General features: G+C 36.5%; 1 protein-coding gene across 20 annotated transcripts in view; it reads right to left on the bottom strand.

Annotated features, from left to right (window-relative positions):
- The window catches only part of SOX6 (SRY-box transcription factor 6), a 619662-nt gene that overhangs the window by 125125 nt on the left and 478463 nt on the right, over positions 1-16074 (bottom strand). For 15 of the 20 annotated variants that reach the window (XM_045484620.1, XM_045484628.1, XM_045484622.1 and 12 more), the window contains one exon: positions 6772-6895. In XM_045484620.1, the coding sequence (XP_045340576.1) occupies positions 6772-6895 (124 nt within the window). The remainder of the gene's footprint in view (positions 1-6771; positions 6896-16074) is intronic. The other 5 variants (XM_045484627.1, XM_045484639.1, XM_045484624.1 and 2 more) reach the window with 1 other exon arrangement.

Consider the following 16074-nt stretch of genomic DNA (forward strand, 5'->3'; position numbering starts at 1 on the left):
GGGTGTCTAGGTAGCTCATTGGGTTAGGCATCCAACTCTTGATTTAGGCTTAGGTCATGTTCTCACAGTTCTTGATATCTAGTTTCCCCTACCACCCTCAGCCATCAGGCTTCAAGAGCTGGGAGTCTGCTTGGGATTCTCTCTCTCCTTGTCTCTCTGCCCCTCCCCCATTCACGCTGGTGAATGCATGCTCTCGGAAATAAATAAATACACAGATACATGCATAAATAAATAAATAAATAAATAAATAAATAAATATGAAATTACTAATCTGAAGAACCTTGGATACTGCCTTGATTTCAAGTAGATAAATTTAATTAATCAAGTATTCCAGCAATAGTGGTTATATACCTCAGCTTTACATATTCTGGAAGACGTGGAAACACCTAGTAATACAAAATGTCACTTGGATAAATTCATACATATAAGTCACATATTTTCCACATCAAATAAAGAGTTTGACTTTTCTTAATATCATATCCATTTAAACCATGTCTGTGAGAGTATAAAATATCAAATCAGAGAACTTCAGTCTGAATTCTATCTTCACTAATTTCTAGATGGGAAAGCTTAGAAAAGTTAATCAACTTATTTGGCTATTAGTATTTTTTTTCTTTTTAAAAAATAGTTATAATGCTACCTACATTTTAGAGTTGTTAAGAAAATTAAATGAGAATACATATATTCACATACACATATACACGCATATACATGTATACTCCCACATATATATACAAATAAATGGTATTCAGTAAATGCTAACTGAAACAAAGGAATTAATAAGAAGCACTGGGTAACAATTTTATACTGAAATATTACACAATCTAGAAGAGGTGGACAAATTTCTTGAAACACACATATTACCTAAACTGACTCAAGAAGAAATAGAAAATTTCAACAGACCAATAACAAGTAAAGAGATTGAGTCAGTAAACAAAACTTCTCAACAAAGAGAAGTCCTGGACCAGATAGCTGTACTAGTAAATTCTCCAACATTTGAGAAAAATTAACATGAATTCTTCCCAAAACCTTTAAAAAAAATGAAGAAAAGGAAACACTTCCTACCTATATGATAATGAGGCCAACATTACCTTGATACCAAATCCAGGTAAGACACCACAGAAAAGAAAATTACAGACTAATATCTTTTACACATATAGATATAAAATTCTCAACAAAGCATTAGCATATTGAATCCAACAGCACATTAAAAGGATTATTCACCATGACAAAGCAGGATTTATCCCAGGAATGCAAAAGTGGTTCAACACACAAAAAAATCAATGTAATACATCACATTAATAGAACAAAGGGGAAGAAATTCACATGATTATCTCGATCGATGCAGAAAAGGCATTTGACAAAATCCAACACCCTTTCAAGATAAAAACTCTTAGAAATTTAGGAGTAGAGGGCAAGTTCCTCAACATGATAAAGGATATTTATGAAAAATCCACAGCTAACATCATACTCAATGGCAAAAGACTGAAAAGCTTTCCCTCTAAGATCAGGAACGAGATAATGATGCCTGCTTTCATGGCTATACAACATTATACTGGAAGTTCAACCCAGCACTATTAGACAAGCAAAAGGTGGGGGGCTGGGGGAGGGGAGGTGAGGGAAAAGAGGGAGGACAAAAGGCATCAAAATTGGTAGGGAAGAGGTAAAACTATCTCTATTTGCATATGACATGATCCTACATATGGAAAACTCTAAAGAATCCACAAGAAAGCTACTAGAGCTAATAAGCAAATTTAGCAAAAGTTGCAATCTTGTGAGATTAACACACACAAATCACTTGTCTGTCTATATACCAGCAATAAGCAATCCAAAAGAAAATTAAGAAACCATTTCTATTTATAATAGCATCTAAAATAATTAAATACTTAGGAATAAATCTAACAAAGGACATGAAATTCTTGTACACTGAAAGCTATAAAACATTGCTGAGAAAATTTTTAAAAGACTTATATAAATGGAAATGTTCATCAATAGGAAGACTTAACATTGTTAAGATATCAATACTATCCAAAGCAATCAACAGACACAGTGAAATATCTATCAAAATTCCAAAAATCTTTATCACAGAAATGGAAAAGCCAATCCTCAAACTTATACAGAATTGTAAGGGCTCCCAATAGCCAAAACAATCTTGAAAAGGAATAAAGTTGGAAGACTCATGATTCCTGATTTCAAAATTCACTACAAAGGTACAGTAATTAAAACAGTATGGTATTGGCATAAGAACAGATATACAGACCAATTAAACAGATTAGAGGGCCCTGAAATATACATGGTGTATTGATTTTTGACAAGAATGCCAAGGATATTCAATGAGGAAAGAACATCTTTTCAACAAATAGTGCTGGGAAAACTGGCTCTTTGCAATATGGATGAACCTTAAACACATTATGTTTAGTGAAATAAGCCAGACATAGAAGAACAAATATTGTCTGGTTTCAACTTACATGAAGTATCTAGAATAGGCAAATTCGTAGAGAAAGATAGTAAAATAGAGGTTACGAGGGGAATAGGGGGAGTTATTGTTTAATGGACACAAAGTTTTCGTTGCAGATGATTAAAAGTTTTGGGTAGAGATAGTGGTGATAGTTATACAACATTGCAGATATATTAATGTCATTGAGTTGCATATTTATAAATGGTTAAAATATTAAATATTATGTATATTTCACCATAATTTTTTCTAAAAGAAGCATTAGGTATACTTGTAACATTATTTTTGGTCACCAGGCAGAGGGATACTTTTGGACACTTCTAATGGATAAGGATGTAGTTTAGTGTTGTTAAATTTACTTAGATTTTACCCCCAAACCTAGTGCTTTAGAGTTTCCAAAGAACTTTCATACATTTTAACAAATTTAATCTTCACACCCACACTGAGCAGTGGACAAATTTTTTAGGTGAGAAAAATGTGAGGCTCAGCAAGGATAAATGACATGTTCAAGTAATAATTAAATAAAATAGTCTGTGTAAAATACTTAGCACAGTGTTTGGCATAAAGTAAGTATTCAGGAGGCTTTAGCTACTATATTATAACTAAAAAGTGGGTGCCAAAGGCAGGAACAGGCAGAGATTCTACCCCCAGAATCTCCTAGAAAGCCAAGGATGGCTGCTCTAGCAGCAATTATTTTAAAAATCCCAACTGCACAAAGTCCATGGGTCACCTGCACCATCCCTGGTGCATGAAGGAGGCTATCCATTATTTTTATTTTGCAGGCAATTCAATCCTGTCTGACATACACCTCACCAGCTATGAAAGGGGCTTAATCTTTTAATTTTCTCAAATATAGGTACTTAAATGCATTTATCTTGCCCTGGAATGCTGCATCTCTCAGTTTCATAATGTGAAAGAGCAAAACAACCAAAATTCTGTGGTGTATGATCTGGGCCCTGATGAATTCCTTTCTAGAATGACGTCTCTAATTAGAGAACCAATGAAAAAAAATTAATTAAAGGTTAAAACTCAATAAAGCTATGTCTACAGATATTAATCTGATAGATACTTCCCTGAGACTGCACAATCCCTGTAGGCCACAAGCCTCCTTAGCAGCCTACTGAAGTGGGAGAGTTTGTTTGGTGCTTATTGCATACAGAGACCCTGATATGCCCAGAGCAATGGGTCAAATTATCTGAAGGAAAGAAGGTCCATAGCCCTAAGTGTATTTGTTTAGACTGTCCTGATAATGGATTCAGAAACAGTCAACTTTGACAGTGAACATCACCCTAAGGCAGCCTGTGCTTTCTGGAAATCAAGACAATTGTTCAAACAACTGAAGGCACAAACACTATGGAATTGTCTCAGGTTATGGGAAGGCAGAAAAGGTACAAAAACAGAACAATGTATTTTGTGATTTATAAGACCAAGATAGTGATCGTTCATCTTGTTGCTTAGGGGATCAAAATATAAAGTTATGCCACCATTTCAAGGCTTTTATATGTGACAGAGCTACTCTTTTCTAAAAATTTGGTCATTGGGGTATCTGGGTGGCCCAGTTGGTTAAACATCTGACTCTCAATTTCAGCTCAGGTCATGATCTCATGGATTGTGAGTTCAAGCTCCACATTGGTCCCTGCACTGACAGTGTGGAGGCTACTTGGGATTCTCTCTCTCTCTCTCTCTCTCTCTCTCTCTCTCTCTCTCTCCCCCTACTCTCTCTGCCTCACTCCGGCTTGCTCTCTCTCTCAAAATAAATAAATAAACTAAAAAAAAATTAATCATTATTTCACATGTATTTCAAATGAAACTCTCTTAGCTCAGTTTGGGGCAAAGAGTTTTCCTAGTCCAGACTCCAGTCTAACATGCTTCCTCTACTCCTCCAATTGATGTGAATGACAAAAACACTGTAGAGATGAAGTCTCCTGAGTACATAATTTCTCTACTAATCACATAAAAACATATAGTTTTAATCCTTTTAATGATAATTTGTATATGCAATAAAACCTAGATCAGCAAAAATATTAAAGAATTTAGAGTTCTGGTTAATAAAATTTTCTTAGGGGTCACCAGAAAATACCTTATTTTATCAGCCTTGCTTGTGATTAAAAATTGCCCTATGAGTCCAAACCCACTGTCCTGCCTTAACCAACATTTTTACCCACCACAATCAAACACAATTCTGCTACCCCTGATCACTACTATATGCTGCACATATGTTGTTTGATGGAGATGACTCACTCCCGTAAAATACTCTCCCAAACTCCATATTCTTCTTTTGTTTATTTGTTTATTTGTTTATCATTATTATTATTCATTTTAGAGAGAGCATGAGCATGGGAGAGGGCTAAGGAAAAGAGAGAGAGAGAATCTTAAGCATGCTCCACACTCAGCATGGAGCCTGATGTGGAGCTTGGTCCCACGACCTTAGGATCATGACCGGAGCTGAAATCAAAAGTCAGATGCTCAACCAACTGAGCCACCCAGGCGACACATCAATCTCCATATTCTTCTTACTCTCTACAATCTCACTGATGCTGTGTGAGAAGAATTTTTAAAAAGTGGTCCAAATTCATTAACTATGTAACAATATATTCCCCCATGAAAAACAGCATTATTGTTTTTAGCAAAATTAGGTAAGTAACATGTCAACTATGCTGATGTTATGTCTAGTAGAAAATAAGGCTCATACCCAATTTTTAAACGTGAAGAATTTTAAATGTAGAAACACTGAAATTAAACAGAGGGTTTGCACAGATCATTAAAAAGGTTTCTAAGACTGGAATAGGAATGACTACCCAGATTCAGGGTAAACCAGTAAATTTAGCTCACATCAATGTTCCAAGGGAAGTCAAGGGGAAAAATATTTCAGAACTACTTAGAGACATCAAGGAAGGATTGAACCACTGACAGAAAAATATTTTCTGACAAAATATACTCCTGTCCTTAATATGGATATCAATTTCATAGGGAATAAAATTTGCTCTAAAAATCCTGCTGTAGAAAAATCAAATTTTGACAATTTGAACAATACAATTTTCTTTCATTCAGGTATCCCAAAATCTTTGGTTATACCAGGTGTGGCTAATTTTGTACCTGAGGCACTTTCAAAGTCAGTCCTTAAGTGAAGCAAATCCTTAACATCTCTGTTCCTTGAAAGACAGGAGTTTTGACAGACATCCTACCTTTCCTCACAAGGAAGATGGTAATCTACCAAATGCAAAAGAGTAATCGATAGCAATAAACAACTAAAATAGATGTGAAACCTCACTAGATTTGTTTTTTACTCTATGTAGTAAGCTTCCTTACTGAGGATTTTAGTAAAGTGATTTATATTTTATTATTACTTTAAGCACATTAAAATGCCTTTGTTCACTTTATACACCCCATACACAAAGAAGCCGCTGCGCTCAGATTTGTTGCACTCAGATTTGGTGGTTAATATAATCAGGTTAATATGTTAAAAAGAACTTGACACGGAAATTATTAATGAGTAGAACAAGGTCACTACTTCTGAGCTGAGGTCACTTACAAAGAATGCACAAATGAAATTAAGGTTGACTTTATTTACTTGACTATCTTCTTACATTGGATTCCTTTGGCAACATATCTTTAAACATTTAAAGCCCTGTTTACAAGGAGGCTCTGAAAGAAGCTTCAAACCATTATGTCCCTAATTGAATTCCCCAGGAGTCCAGTAAACTCAGAGGAATAAAGAAAAATCATAACATTTGCTAAATCATCTCAAAATATATTTCACTGCAAGGTTATGTGACCTGTTTTGAGGTTTAAAGATGAATGAGAAAATACTACTGAATGCTTCATTATTTCAACTAAAATCAAAAAGGAATATTACCTATTAGTGGTGAGCTAATTAAATCTGCCCAGTTTTAACTTTTCTTCCAGGAGAAATCAGACAACAAACAACAATAGCATTTTATAGTGTATGTGACCACTCTCCCAGAGCATAAAAGCTCTTGAGGAGGAGGAAAGTGTCTTTAACCAAAGACAATTATTCACAGTAAAGGTATGAGAGCAAGCTAACAGAAATTCGTGGTCTCCAGGGAAAGTAGCATTTTATCTGTGAATTCAGAACAAACCAGGTGGAAAAAGAGAAAGTAAAAGTTTTTTTGCAACAAACGAGTAACATGCCTCTTTCCCAATTAACTTTCCGGTTCTAATTTGACTTTAAAATCAGCTTTTATGATCATTTTATTCATAGTTCCTTTGTATGCTCCTGTGTTTGTTGTGACTACTAAGCAAAAACATGAGGATCTTAGCATTTCCAAAAGAATGTTGAATTCCTCTCTACTTACCTGGTTTGTATGTTATTCCAGGGGGGAAGAGGAAGCCCTGCTGGGCGGCAGCAGCTGCTGCCAGGGTCCGCTGGTCATGTGGAAAAATTGGGATCATGAGCGGAGGCATGTGACCCTGAACCTGCTAAACAGAAGAGAGCCTATGATCAGACAGAGAACAAATGTATGCCAAGAAGTATTTGTTTTTCACTCCTGCTGGTGTGCTGGTACCCAAACAGCCACCCACTTCTGACCTCATTCCGAAGCTGCTCCCTGAGAAAACACAGGCAGAAGTTACCAAATCCCTGTTCTTAGATCCCATTAGGACTCCAAGGACACAACCTTGTCGTGAATTTGCCTCATCCCTGCTTCCACCAAATTGTGGTGAATGGTTTTTCTTTTATCTCGACTCTTTTCTTTTCCTTTTTTCCTTTTTTTTTTTTCCCCTTAAAACAATCGGAAGAAATAAGTTTGCTTCTTACACTGTGCAATGTTGAAAGGTTTTGCCGTTTGACCTGCTTTGCATTCTGTCTGCCCTTTATTTGGAAAACAGCATTTAGTATCTCTTGGTCAGAAAATAATGTCTAATTGTTATATATTCCAAATGCTTTATCTCCCCAGTTTAGGTATCTTATTTCAAAGCCTTACCGCATTATGTTAAACATATAGCTCTTTAGATTTAAGGCTACTACATCTTGGCTCCCAATTAAACTAATATTCTTTGCCATACACACCTCGATGTAACATATAAATTGCTTGTCTGGCTTAGCAGTTTTACAGCTTTATGCACTACCATGTAGCTCAGTAATTATGGAGTTGTATTCAGAGAGCATTTCATAATAAATCCTACTATATCAAATTTCATTTGACCTCAATAAATGTATCAAAGAGCACAAAAATGCAAAATAGAAAATCTTCACTCTATATCTGTATTTGTATTCCATATAAAGAAAATAAGAGCTATGACAAAATCATGCCTGTGAAATCACATTTTAATTTCCTAGCTCCCTTTTTTTTACTCTACACATGCTACCCTGATTCCAGTATAGCATCACAGTAAGGTACTGCCCTGGCTTTTAGTGCCTGATTTCATAGGTTGAACTATAGGACTTTTGTTATTTAAAGATCAAAACTAGGATGTACTAACAGAGATGCTCTCCTTAAGTTCAAACTGGGTCTTTGGGCTCTTTACTAGTATAAAAGAGCTGCATTATATCCTGTTTAAGATACAAACACTTACCAGTAATTCTACCAACCCCAAACCCTTCCCCCATTTAAATTCTTAAATCTTCTCTTTAGGCAAAATTCCATACACTGGCTGATGACCCTGTTTACATAGCGCCAACTTGCCTTGTCCTGTCCCTGTTCCCTCCACAGCCAGGGACATGGTGCAAAAATGCTTCTGTGTGGGTCTAAGAGGTTTCATTTACCAACAGCTTTTCTCTAGGGAAAGCCCTAAGATGTGGGTTAATAAAGGGCAAGCAAAAAATAAACACTTTACAGTATTTTTCTGAATTCATTTCTCAGGAAAATCAACTTATAATAAAAAGGTCTTTGTGCAATTACTACCTTGCCAGTGGGGCGTGAAAGAAACTAGCTTTGGGCAGCTATTTCTACCATTTTAGCTGAGGTAAGCCCGAGTTTTGTATGTTAGAGTACAGACTTAGCCTGCGTAAATTGGAGCTGATCCCCTTGTGCCCAGGTCTTGCCTTTAACCCTGAAGAAAAGCACTAGGTTGGCTGTTCAACTCAAGCTTGCTGTGACCTGATGCAAACCTGAGATGTCAAAGATGAGGGCACTGTTCTATGTCAGAAAATAAAACACGGTCTTTTTGGTAGGACTGTTCAGTGCAAGAGCACATCAAAGGAAATCGTTTCATTTTCTTCTAGAAATATGGTTCCTAGCATGTACCTAGAACATAGCACAGATGCTTGATGCTTTAAAGGGGAACAAGTGAGAGGTCTAGCTATCATACTTATTTATTCTTTCCTTCTTTGTAACGAATATTAAGTTATTATTATGTGCTACGGATCTTGAGAGGTAGGTGAAAAAAAGGAGCTATTTAGCTTGGGAGAGAAAAGATACAAGGCTATCTTCATATGGCAAAAGAATGAGATTAAGTCTGAGCAGTTACAAAGGGCAGAACTAGACTTAAGAAAGGGATTTTAGGGGAGTTTAATGTAGAGAAGAATTTTCTAATAATGACTTATTCAACAATCATTCTGATTAAAGAGTCGCGTGTGTCATATTCCCTAGAGGTAGTCAAGTAAAGGCTGTATACCCACATGTTAAGGATCCTTTAAGGGATAAACATAACTAAACCCCTGACTAGATAATGACCTAGAGAGCCTTTCCAACTCTATGATCCAGATTGTTTCAAATTCAGCATTAGGAAGATAACGTGATGTACTCATTGCTTTATTCATTCATTTACCACATATTTGTTCAGAATCTACGATACCTACAGAAGCTTTGTTATCAATCTTATCTGAGCTTAAATCTATACACTGCCATTTCCTTGGCCGTGTGATCATGAACAGTTACTTAACCTTCCTGAGTCTATTTCCTCATCTAAAAGCTAATGATATTATCTTACATGGTTATTGTGAGGATTCAATAGACCAGAAAAGTAACACTTGTGGCACAGTGACTGGCACATAATAGGCACTCAGTAAATGTAAGAGCCCTCCTTTTTTTCATACGCAGTTTGCATATTCTGTTCTAGAAAATTGTCAAATTACTAAAACACACACGCACGCACACACACACACACACACACACACACACACACACACAAGAAACAGTGACTCTTACCCATAACTCTACTTCAGAAAAGAAAATATGAACCAACTAAATAATTCAACTTGACAGGCAGAGGCTTGTCATGTTCTTAGCAGACAGTAGGCCACACAGAGCATTATCCCATCCCAAGTATCTAGAAAACCATAAAATAGAAGAGGTGGGATTACAAGGATCATCTGAAGATGCAATTTGGGAATGTTAGTGTTATTCATTAAACAGCATCTTAGGATAAAAATATAATTTTACTTCTACATTGGTGCCCAAGCTCTTCAGATCATGAGACAACATAAGAGGATCAATGGCAATTAAGCATCAGACCTTAATTCTTGAATCTTCGTGCATGAAGATATTTCTTTTGTAACTAGCTACATACGTGAGATGACTAACTAAACCGTCTAAGGTCAATGTCAATGCCAAAGAGCTGTAGGTGTTTCACATTAACATAAGTTGTAAGAATTTAGGGAAGTTCCTTTCTGTGCATCATCCTCTACAAAGTAGGATATGTTAGAAACTTTCAAGGCTATTAGTTTTGAGGCAGCTTCAGTAAATTGGGGGATAAAGTAAGTAAGAAGGGGGACAGGAGACATTGTGAAAGCAATCGTAATGATAGAATCAGAGTTGGAACAGAGTTTAGAGCTGATCTAACCTACTAGTTCTCAGAGTGTGATACCTGACCAGTAATATCAGCAACATCTGAGAACTTCAAAAAAGCAAATTATCAGGCCCCGCCCCCCTTTCCAGATCTATGAATCAGAAACTCTGGGAGCTAGGCCCAACAATCTAATATTTAGACTAAAATTTAATTCAGGGAAGTGATTCTCAAACTTTAGCATGTATCTAGTTCAGCTAGAGGGCTTGTTAAAACAAAGACTGCTCGGCCCTACCGTCCCTCCCCGCCCGCTGCCAGAGCCTCTAAATCAGTAGATGTGAGGTGGGGTCCTAGAGTGTACTTTCCCAGCAAGTATCCAGGTAAAGCGGGCAGTGTGGCCCAGGAAACACTCTCTGAGAATCACTAATCTAAGCCAAACCTCACACTACACACATAGGGAAACAGGTGCCTAGAGCAGGTAAAAGACATGGCTTGTGGTCACACTATCTATGACAGGGCTGGATTGGAGTCCAGAACTGCTCATCACCCTGTCCAGTGCTTTTTCCACTACATCACATGGGCTTCAGTGATAGGAAAAAGAGAAATCATGTGTGTATGTTCTTTGGGTAAAGAAAATCTGGAGGGCTGCAACCAAAACAAATTTTCTATTTCAGAGGTGGATTGTTGGAGTGATTCTGGAGTAGGGATAGTATATTGTTCAGTTCCAGTTTGTTCCGACTTCTCTCTTTTTTGTACCCAGAACAATTTGATCAATTAAAGCCACTGTCATTAATTTCAAAAATGTATTATATTTATTAACAGTAATTATTTAGCTCCAAATGATAAACTTGCCCTTAACTTATTTCAAGGAAAACAATGATGTGAATAATCAAAATGCCCCTTATTAAAGACAAGACAAAATACTCTGTAGCAATTAGAATCTAGACCAAGAGAAGATGATGAAGCACTCCTCTTGTAGCTCTAATTATAGAGGTAATAATAGTGATGATGATGGTAATGATAATCATCATCATCACAGCTGCCAATATTTTCCAGTGTTTCCTATATGTCAAGCACTGGGAAAATGATTTACATGATCTATCTCATTTAATCCTCAAACCTCTGTGAGGTATTTACTATTATTCTCCTCATTCACTTAATGAGAAAGACAAAACCATGAGAGTCTTGGTAGGTTGGCCAATTAAAAAGTGCTACAGCCAGGATTCAAGTCCAGGTTTCAGGATCAAAGTCTACATTTTTAAGTGCCATATTATATTAAGCATCAAGTCGTCTTTTGCTAAACAGACCTAAGTGAGATAAGGAATATAATGCTTTGTAATAACAGTTGACTGAAAGTTTCATAAATGTAATCGTAAATTTACATGCATTTTAAATAAATACTACAGAGAGATCCCATGTATTTGTCCCTAATGGCCATAACTTGAAAAACTATAGTACATTATCACAACCAGGATATTGACATTGATACAATCCAACAACCTTATTCAGATTTCCCCAGTGTGATATTATTTTAAAGGAATTATGTGTCTTAAAAACTCACAAGGGTAGTGGAGGTCTATGAATACTTGCAACTACCACCTTTTATAGAAAGCTGACCAGTATGGCCCAGTGCAAGTAATATGAGGAGAAAGCATGTATTAAAGCAATAATATAGCCCTTTCGTAGCTTTCCATTTATTGTACTTGTACTTACTAGAAAATTATTGATTGAATGTGGGACAGAAATGGAAAGCAAGAACAAAGAAGGGAGGAGAGATAAAGAAAGAGCGCTTGGCAGCCACACAAGAATCACATAAGCATCCAGGATATTTTTCTCCTATAGAAGTTGTGAGTTCTGTTTACTGCACTGAGTGTCAGGGCTTAGGACAGATAAAGAATTGTGAATATACAGAAAAGCCCCACCCCATTCTGAAGAATGTAAGCTTACCTTCCCTCTTCCTTCCCATCATCCTATCTTCCCATTTGATGACATGCCGGGGAAGGCAGTCACATTGGAAGCAGCAACTTCCAAAAATATTTTACGAAAGAATAAAAACTAATAGAATTCCCCTCACTCCATCAAAGAATTGCCAGTCTCCACATGTCTTTCCCAAGAAGTTATCAAAATTTCAAATAGCATCTTCTTTTCTTGAAAGTGTAGCTTTCCCTTAGCACAAATTCAAAGATCCTTTCATTATTCCACAGGTAAAAATGATTTGGTTAATACAAAGAGTAGAATTTTACGTGGCCAAAAATATCTCTCTGAACATGAAACCAAAGTCAGCACTAACCGGCTGGGTATGTCACTTGACTGATCACGAGAAACCAGAAAGTACATCGTAGGTGAAGCTGAGTCAGGGCATCATGAAAGAAACAAACTGCAGGTGCCCAAGTACAATTGACCATCGATTCTAAACTTCCACAGTCCCTGACCAAAGTGTTACCCTTTTGCAGAAAGTGGGGAACACATTCTTGATCAAATAGGCTACATGCCCAGAAATTTTAAGTTCTTGGTGTTCACATCTTTCAGACAATCAAGACAGCAGCAAGGCGCATGTGAAACACTTGGGTTCTGTCTCTTCCTATCTGTAAAACAGCATTGTTGCATCAATACTTATCCCTTTGTTTTCTCTGTGCTAAGTTGTTGATGATGCCGTGTTTTGCCATCTGCCCCAGAGCTTCATTAAAGATACATGAATGGGCTAACTGGCCTGATATCTTGTGAGGAACAGGTGCTATTGTTTGTCCCTGAAGACTTGTACTAAAGATATGACTCAGAATACTTGAGAAAGAGCATCTGCAGCAGTCAGTCAGAGAGCAACTTGGCAGAGACCTGGCTATGCGCTAATATGCAAACAGAGTGACACTCAGGGGGGCTCATTTTCTCTTTCGTGAAGATTATTTAACTTTTTTGGTGATGGGAAATATGTATTTGTATTGAAAATCATGAGCATATTAATGTCTAATACTGAGTTAAAACCAGTGAGCAAGTGAAGATTATTTTAAGGCTTTATTTCTAGTAAATCATTCCTCATGTGGTTTAATTGAAGAAAGCTTCTTTAATCTGTTGGAAGGAATTGTTTCCAATGTTTGTAAATGATGACAGAGAAAGGGAGACAGAGATAGAAAATAAAGAGTGGGAAAGAGCAGTTGGAGAGGGAGGGGGGCACAGGGAGGGAATTTCCTGAAGGCTCTGTTCTTTATTGCAAAGAATAGCTGAGTCATTTGTATAAAATGCTACCACTGTAAAAGCCTCCATGTCTAAAGAGGAAGAAATAAAGGACCCAGAAACCTTGCATGAAAAGCCTTCAAAGTCAGGGAGGTGTCTTCTTAGTGCCAAAAAGTACATGCCAAACTGTATATGGATCTCCGTTAACTCTGAAGAGTTAGGAGGGAAAGGGTCTCATTTGGTAGGATACATGCATGCCTTAACATAAAACCGTTTCAAACCTGGTTTTGCTTAAATCCTGTCTAAAATGTCGACCATGTTCTGTCCTATTTTAGAAAGCATAATGTAGTAGTCAGCATATTGAAGTTCTCTTGGTCGACCATAGTTGGAAGTACACAAAGGAGCCTTATATTATATATGGCCTACTACCTATTCATTAATTTTTTCAATTCATTAATCACCTATCATGAAATAAATTGAGTGTCCTGAATGGCCTGTGGCATTTATATTTCTATATGCTCCACTGCTTTTATCACAAGGCTAAGGATATAGTAGGCATGTTGTAATAACTGATCAATGTGAGGAGCACCTTAGACCAAAGAGCCAGTTTTCTGGGCACCGATATGCATTGGTTAATGCAATGAATCACTTTTATTATTAGTAAAAATAATAATAATAATAATAATAATAATAATAATAATAAAGAATGACTTTTAAATACGTCTTGGTATCACCTTCTTTGCTTTTCATTTGTCTTTTAGCAAATCTCTGCTTGTAGAGAATCTACCTGGATCTGGTAGGAGAAAAAAAATCAAATTTCATCAGGAACAATTCTGGGACACAAAAGACTATTTGAGAACAGAGTCCCATCTTCCCAGATGTTTCCCATCAACTTGCAATGGATAGACATTATGTAACTGCATCCGGAAGTCCTGCTTTGTTTTTGTTTGTTGGTTTGTTGGTAGCAAATATTCTGTCCCTTCCCCCCATCATCTTTGTCTCTCTGTCTCACTCTCTCAGGGCCCACCAGGATAATACACAAAACAACTTGTTACCATTGTTAACATTCATCTTTAATGTAATGCAATTTCTTCCAAGAACTGTGCATACTACTGCCGCCACTCTTTTCAAAATCCTCACTAAAGGGCCTAAAAAAACATGAAAAGGTAGAACAAACTCAAGATATTATAATCCAAAGACATCCTTTTAAAAACCCTGTCTTTATTCTTTTAGAGTCTTATGTTTCAGTTTGAACCTCAATTAAGAGCTGACTTTATACTTATGATATATGCTTTTCTGCATGTATATTATACCTCAGTAAGAAGTTAATTGAAGGAAAAAAGAGAAAATAACTTCAGTAGTCAACTTGTCTTTACTAATTTACACTGCTAAATATATTTCATAAAATATCTAAAATATTCACAGAAGAAATAAAAAAAAACATATCTTGTCTCTAGTTCACTATGTCCCCACTCTAACAAGAGTAAGACATGCAAACAAAGCAATTTTTTTTACTAGGTTGGTCTTTAAGATAGTTATTTAAATCCACATCACAATCCGCATTTTCCAGGTTTCCTCCTTGGTTATACAGGACAGAAATGATCATTGAATGTAAGAGCACAATAACTCCATCCATCAGGTCAATAGCACAAGTTCTAAAAATCTTCTTTAGGTGCATATTCAGAGAGAGATATTAATAACCCTGAAAGAGCCAATCCTGTCCTTTGTGTTAACACTTCTTTTTATAATCTCAGCATACTGTATATACCCACTCTATTTATAGCTTCTAAAATGGGCAAATAACTCATTAATCTACCAGGATCATCAGTAGTCAAATGTCACTTTTTTATCTCTTGTTCACTTTATTTTATTTATTTATTTATTTTGAGAGAGACAGAGAGAGAGAGGGTGAGTGCATGCGCACACACGCATGAGCAGGTGATGGGTATAGAGAGAGGGAGAGAGAGAATCCCAAGCAGGCTTTGCGCTGACAGTGGGGCCAAATCTCATGAACCATGAGATCATGACCTGAGCTGAAATCAAGAGTTGGTTGTTTAACCAACTAAGCCCTCCAAGCACCCCGATCTCATTCATTTGTACATGTTCTGTTTAAATACTGAATTTTGAAAGAAAAGAACACGGATTTAGCACTAATATAATCATAATTCCTAGTATCTCTTACTTATTTGTCCTCTTACTCTCGGAAATAAAGAGCTCCACACATACAAGATGACCTCTTAGGCTCCCAAGAAACATGTCACTTTATAAAGAGGTCTATAGTGCCTGTCTTTAATCACCTGACCAGCAGCCATTTATTGAGCACCTAGTACTATCTGACTGGTACTGTGCGAGGCACTGGGAATATAAAGATGGCTTAGAGAAGTCTATAGCCTTATTTTATCAGGTAGTGGTGCTAGGTTTGTTTTCACTTACATAATAGTACAAATCATCCAGTTTGTCAGCTTACTTGGGAACAGGGTCAACAGAGAAAGTAAAGATTTGCTTAAAAAGAAAACTAAATTACAACAAAAATTCCATTAAGTATCATTCCATAGTCTTCCTATGGCCCATAACCTAGAAAAATTTTGAGAGTATTTATGAGGACAAAAGTCAGATTACTTTATAAAATGGATGATAAATGTTAATTAAATGTGTTTAAATTATCTTACTATGTTTTAAGAAACTCTCACCAGGAGGGAAGTAGAATATCCTGGCCACAGAGAAATTAATAAAACATGTTATGCAAAAGTAAAATTTATGATTCA

This window comes from Leopardus geoffroyi, chromosome D1, assembly GCF_018350155.1.
Source record: "Leopardus geoffroyi isolate Oge1 chromosome D1, O.geoffroyi_Oge1_pat1.0, whole genome shotgun sequence".
Classification (NCBI taxonomy): domain Eukaryota; kingdom Metazoa; phylum Chordata; class Mammalia; order Carnivora; family Felidae; genus Leopardus; species Leopardus geoffroyi.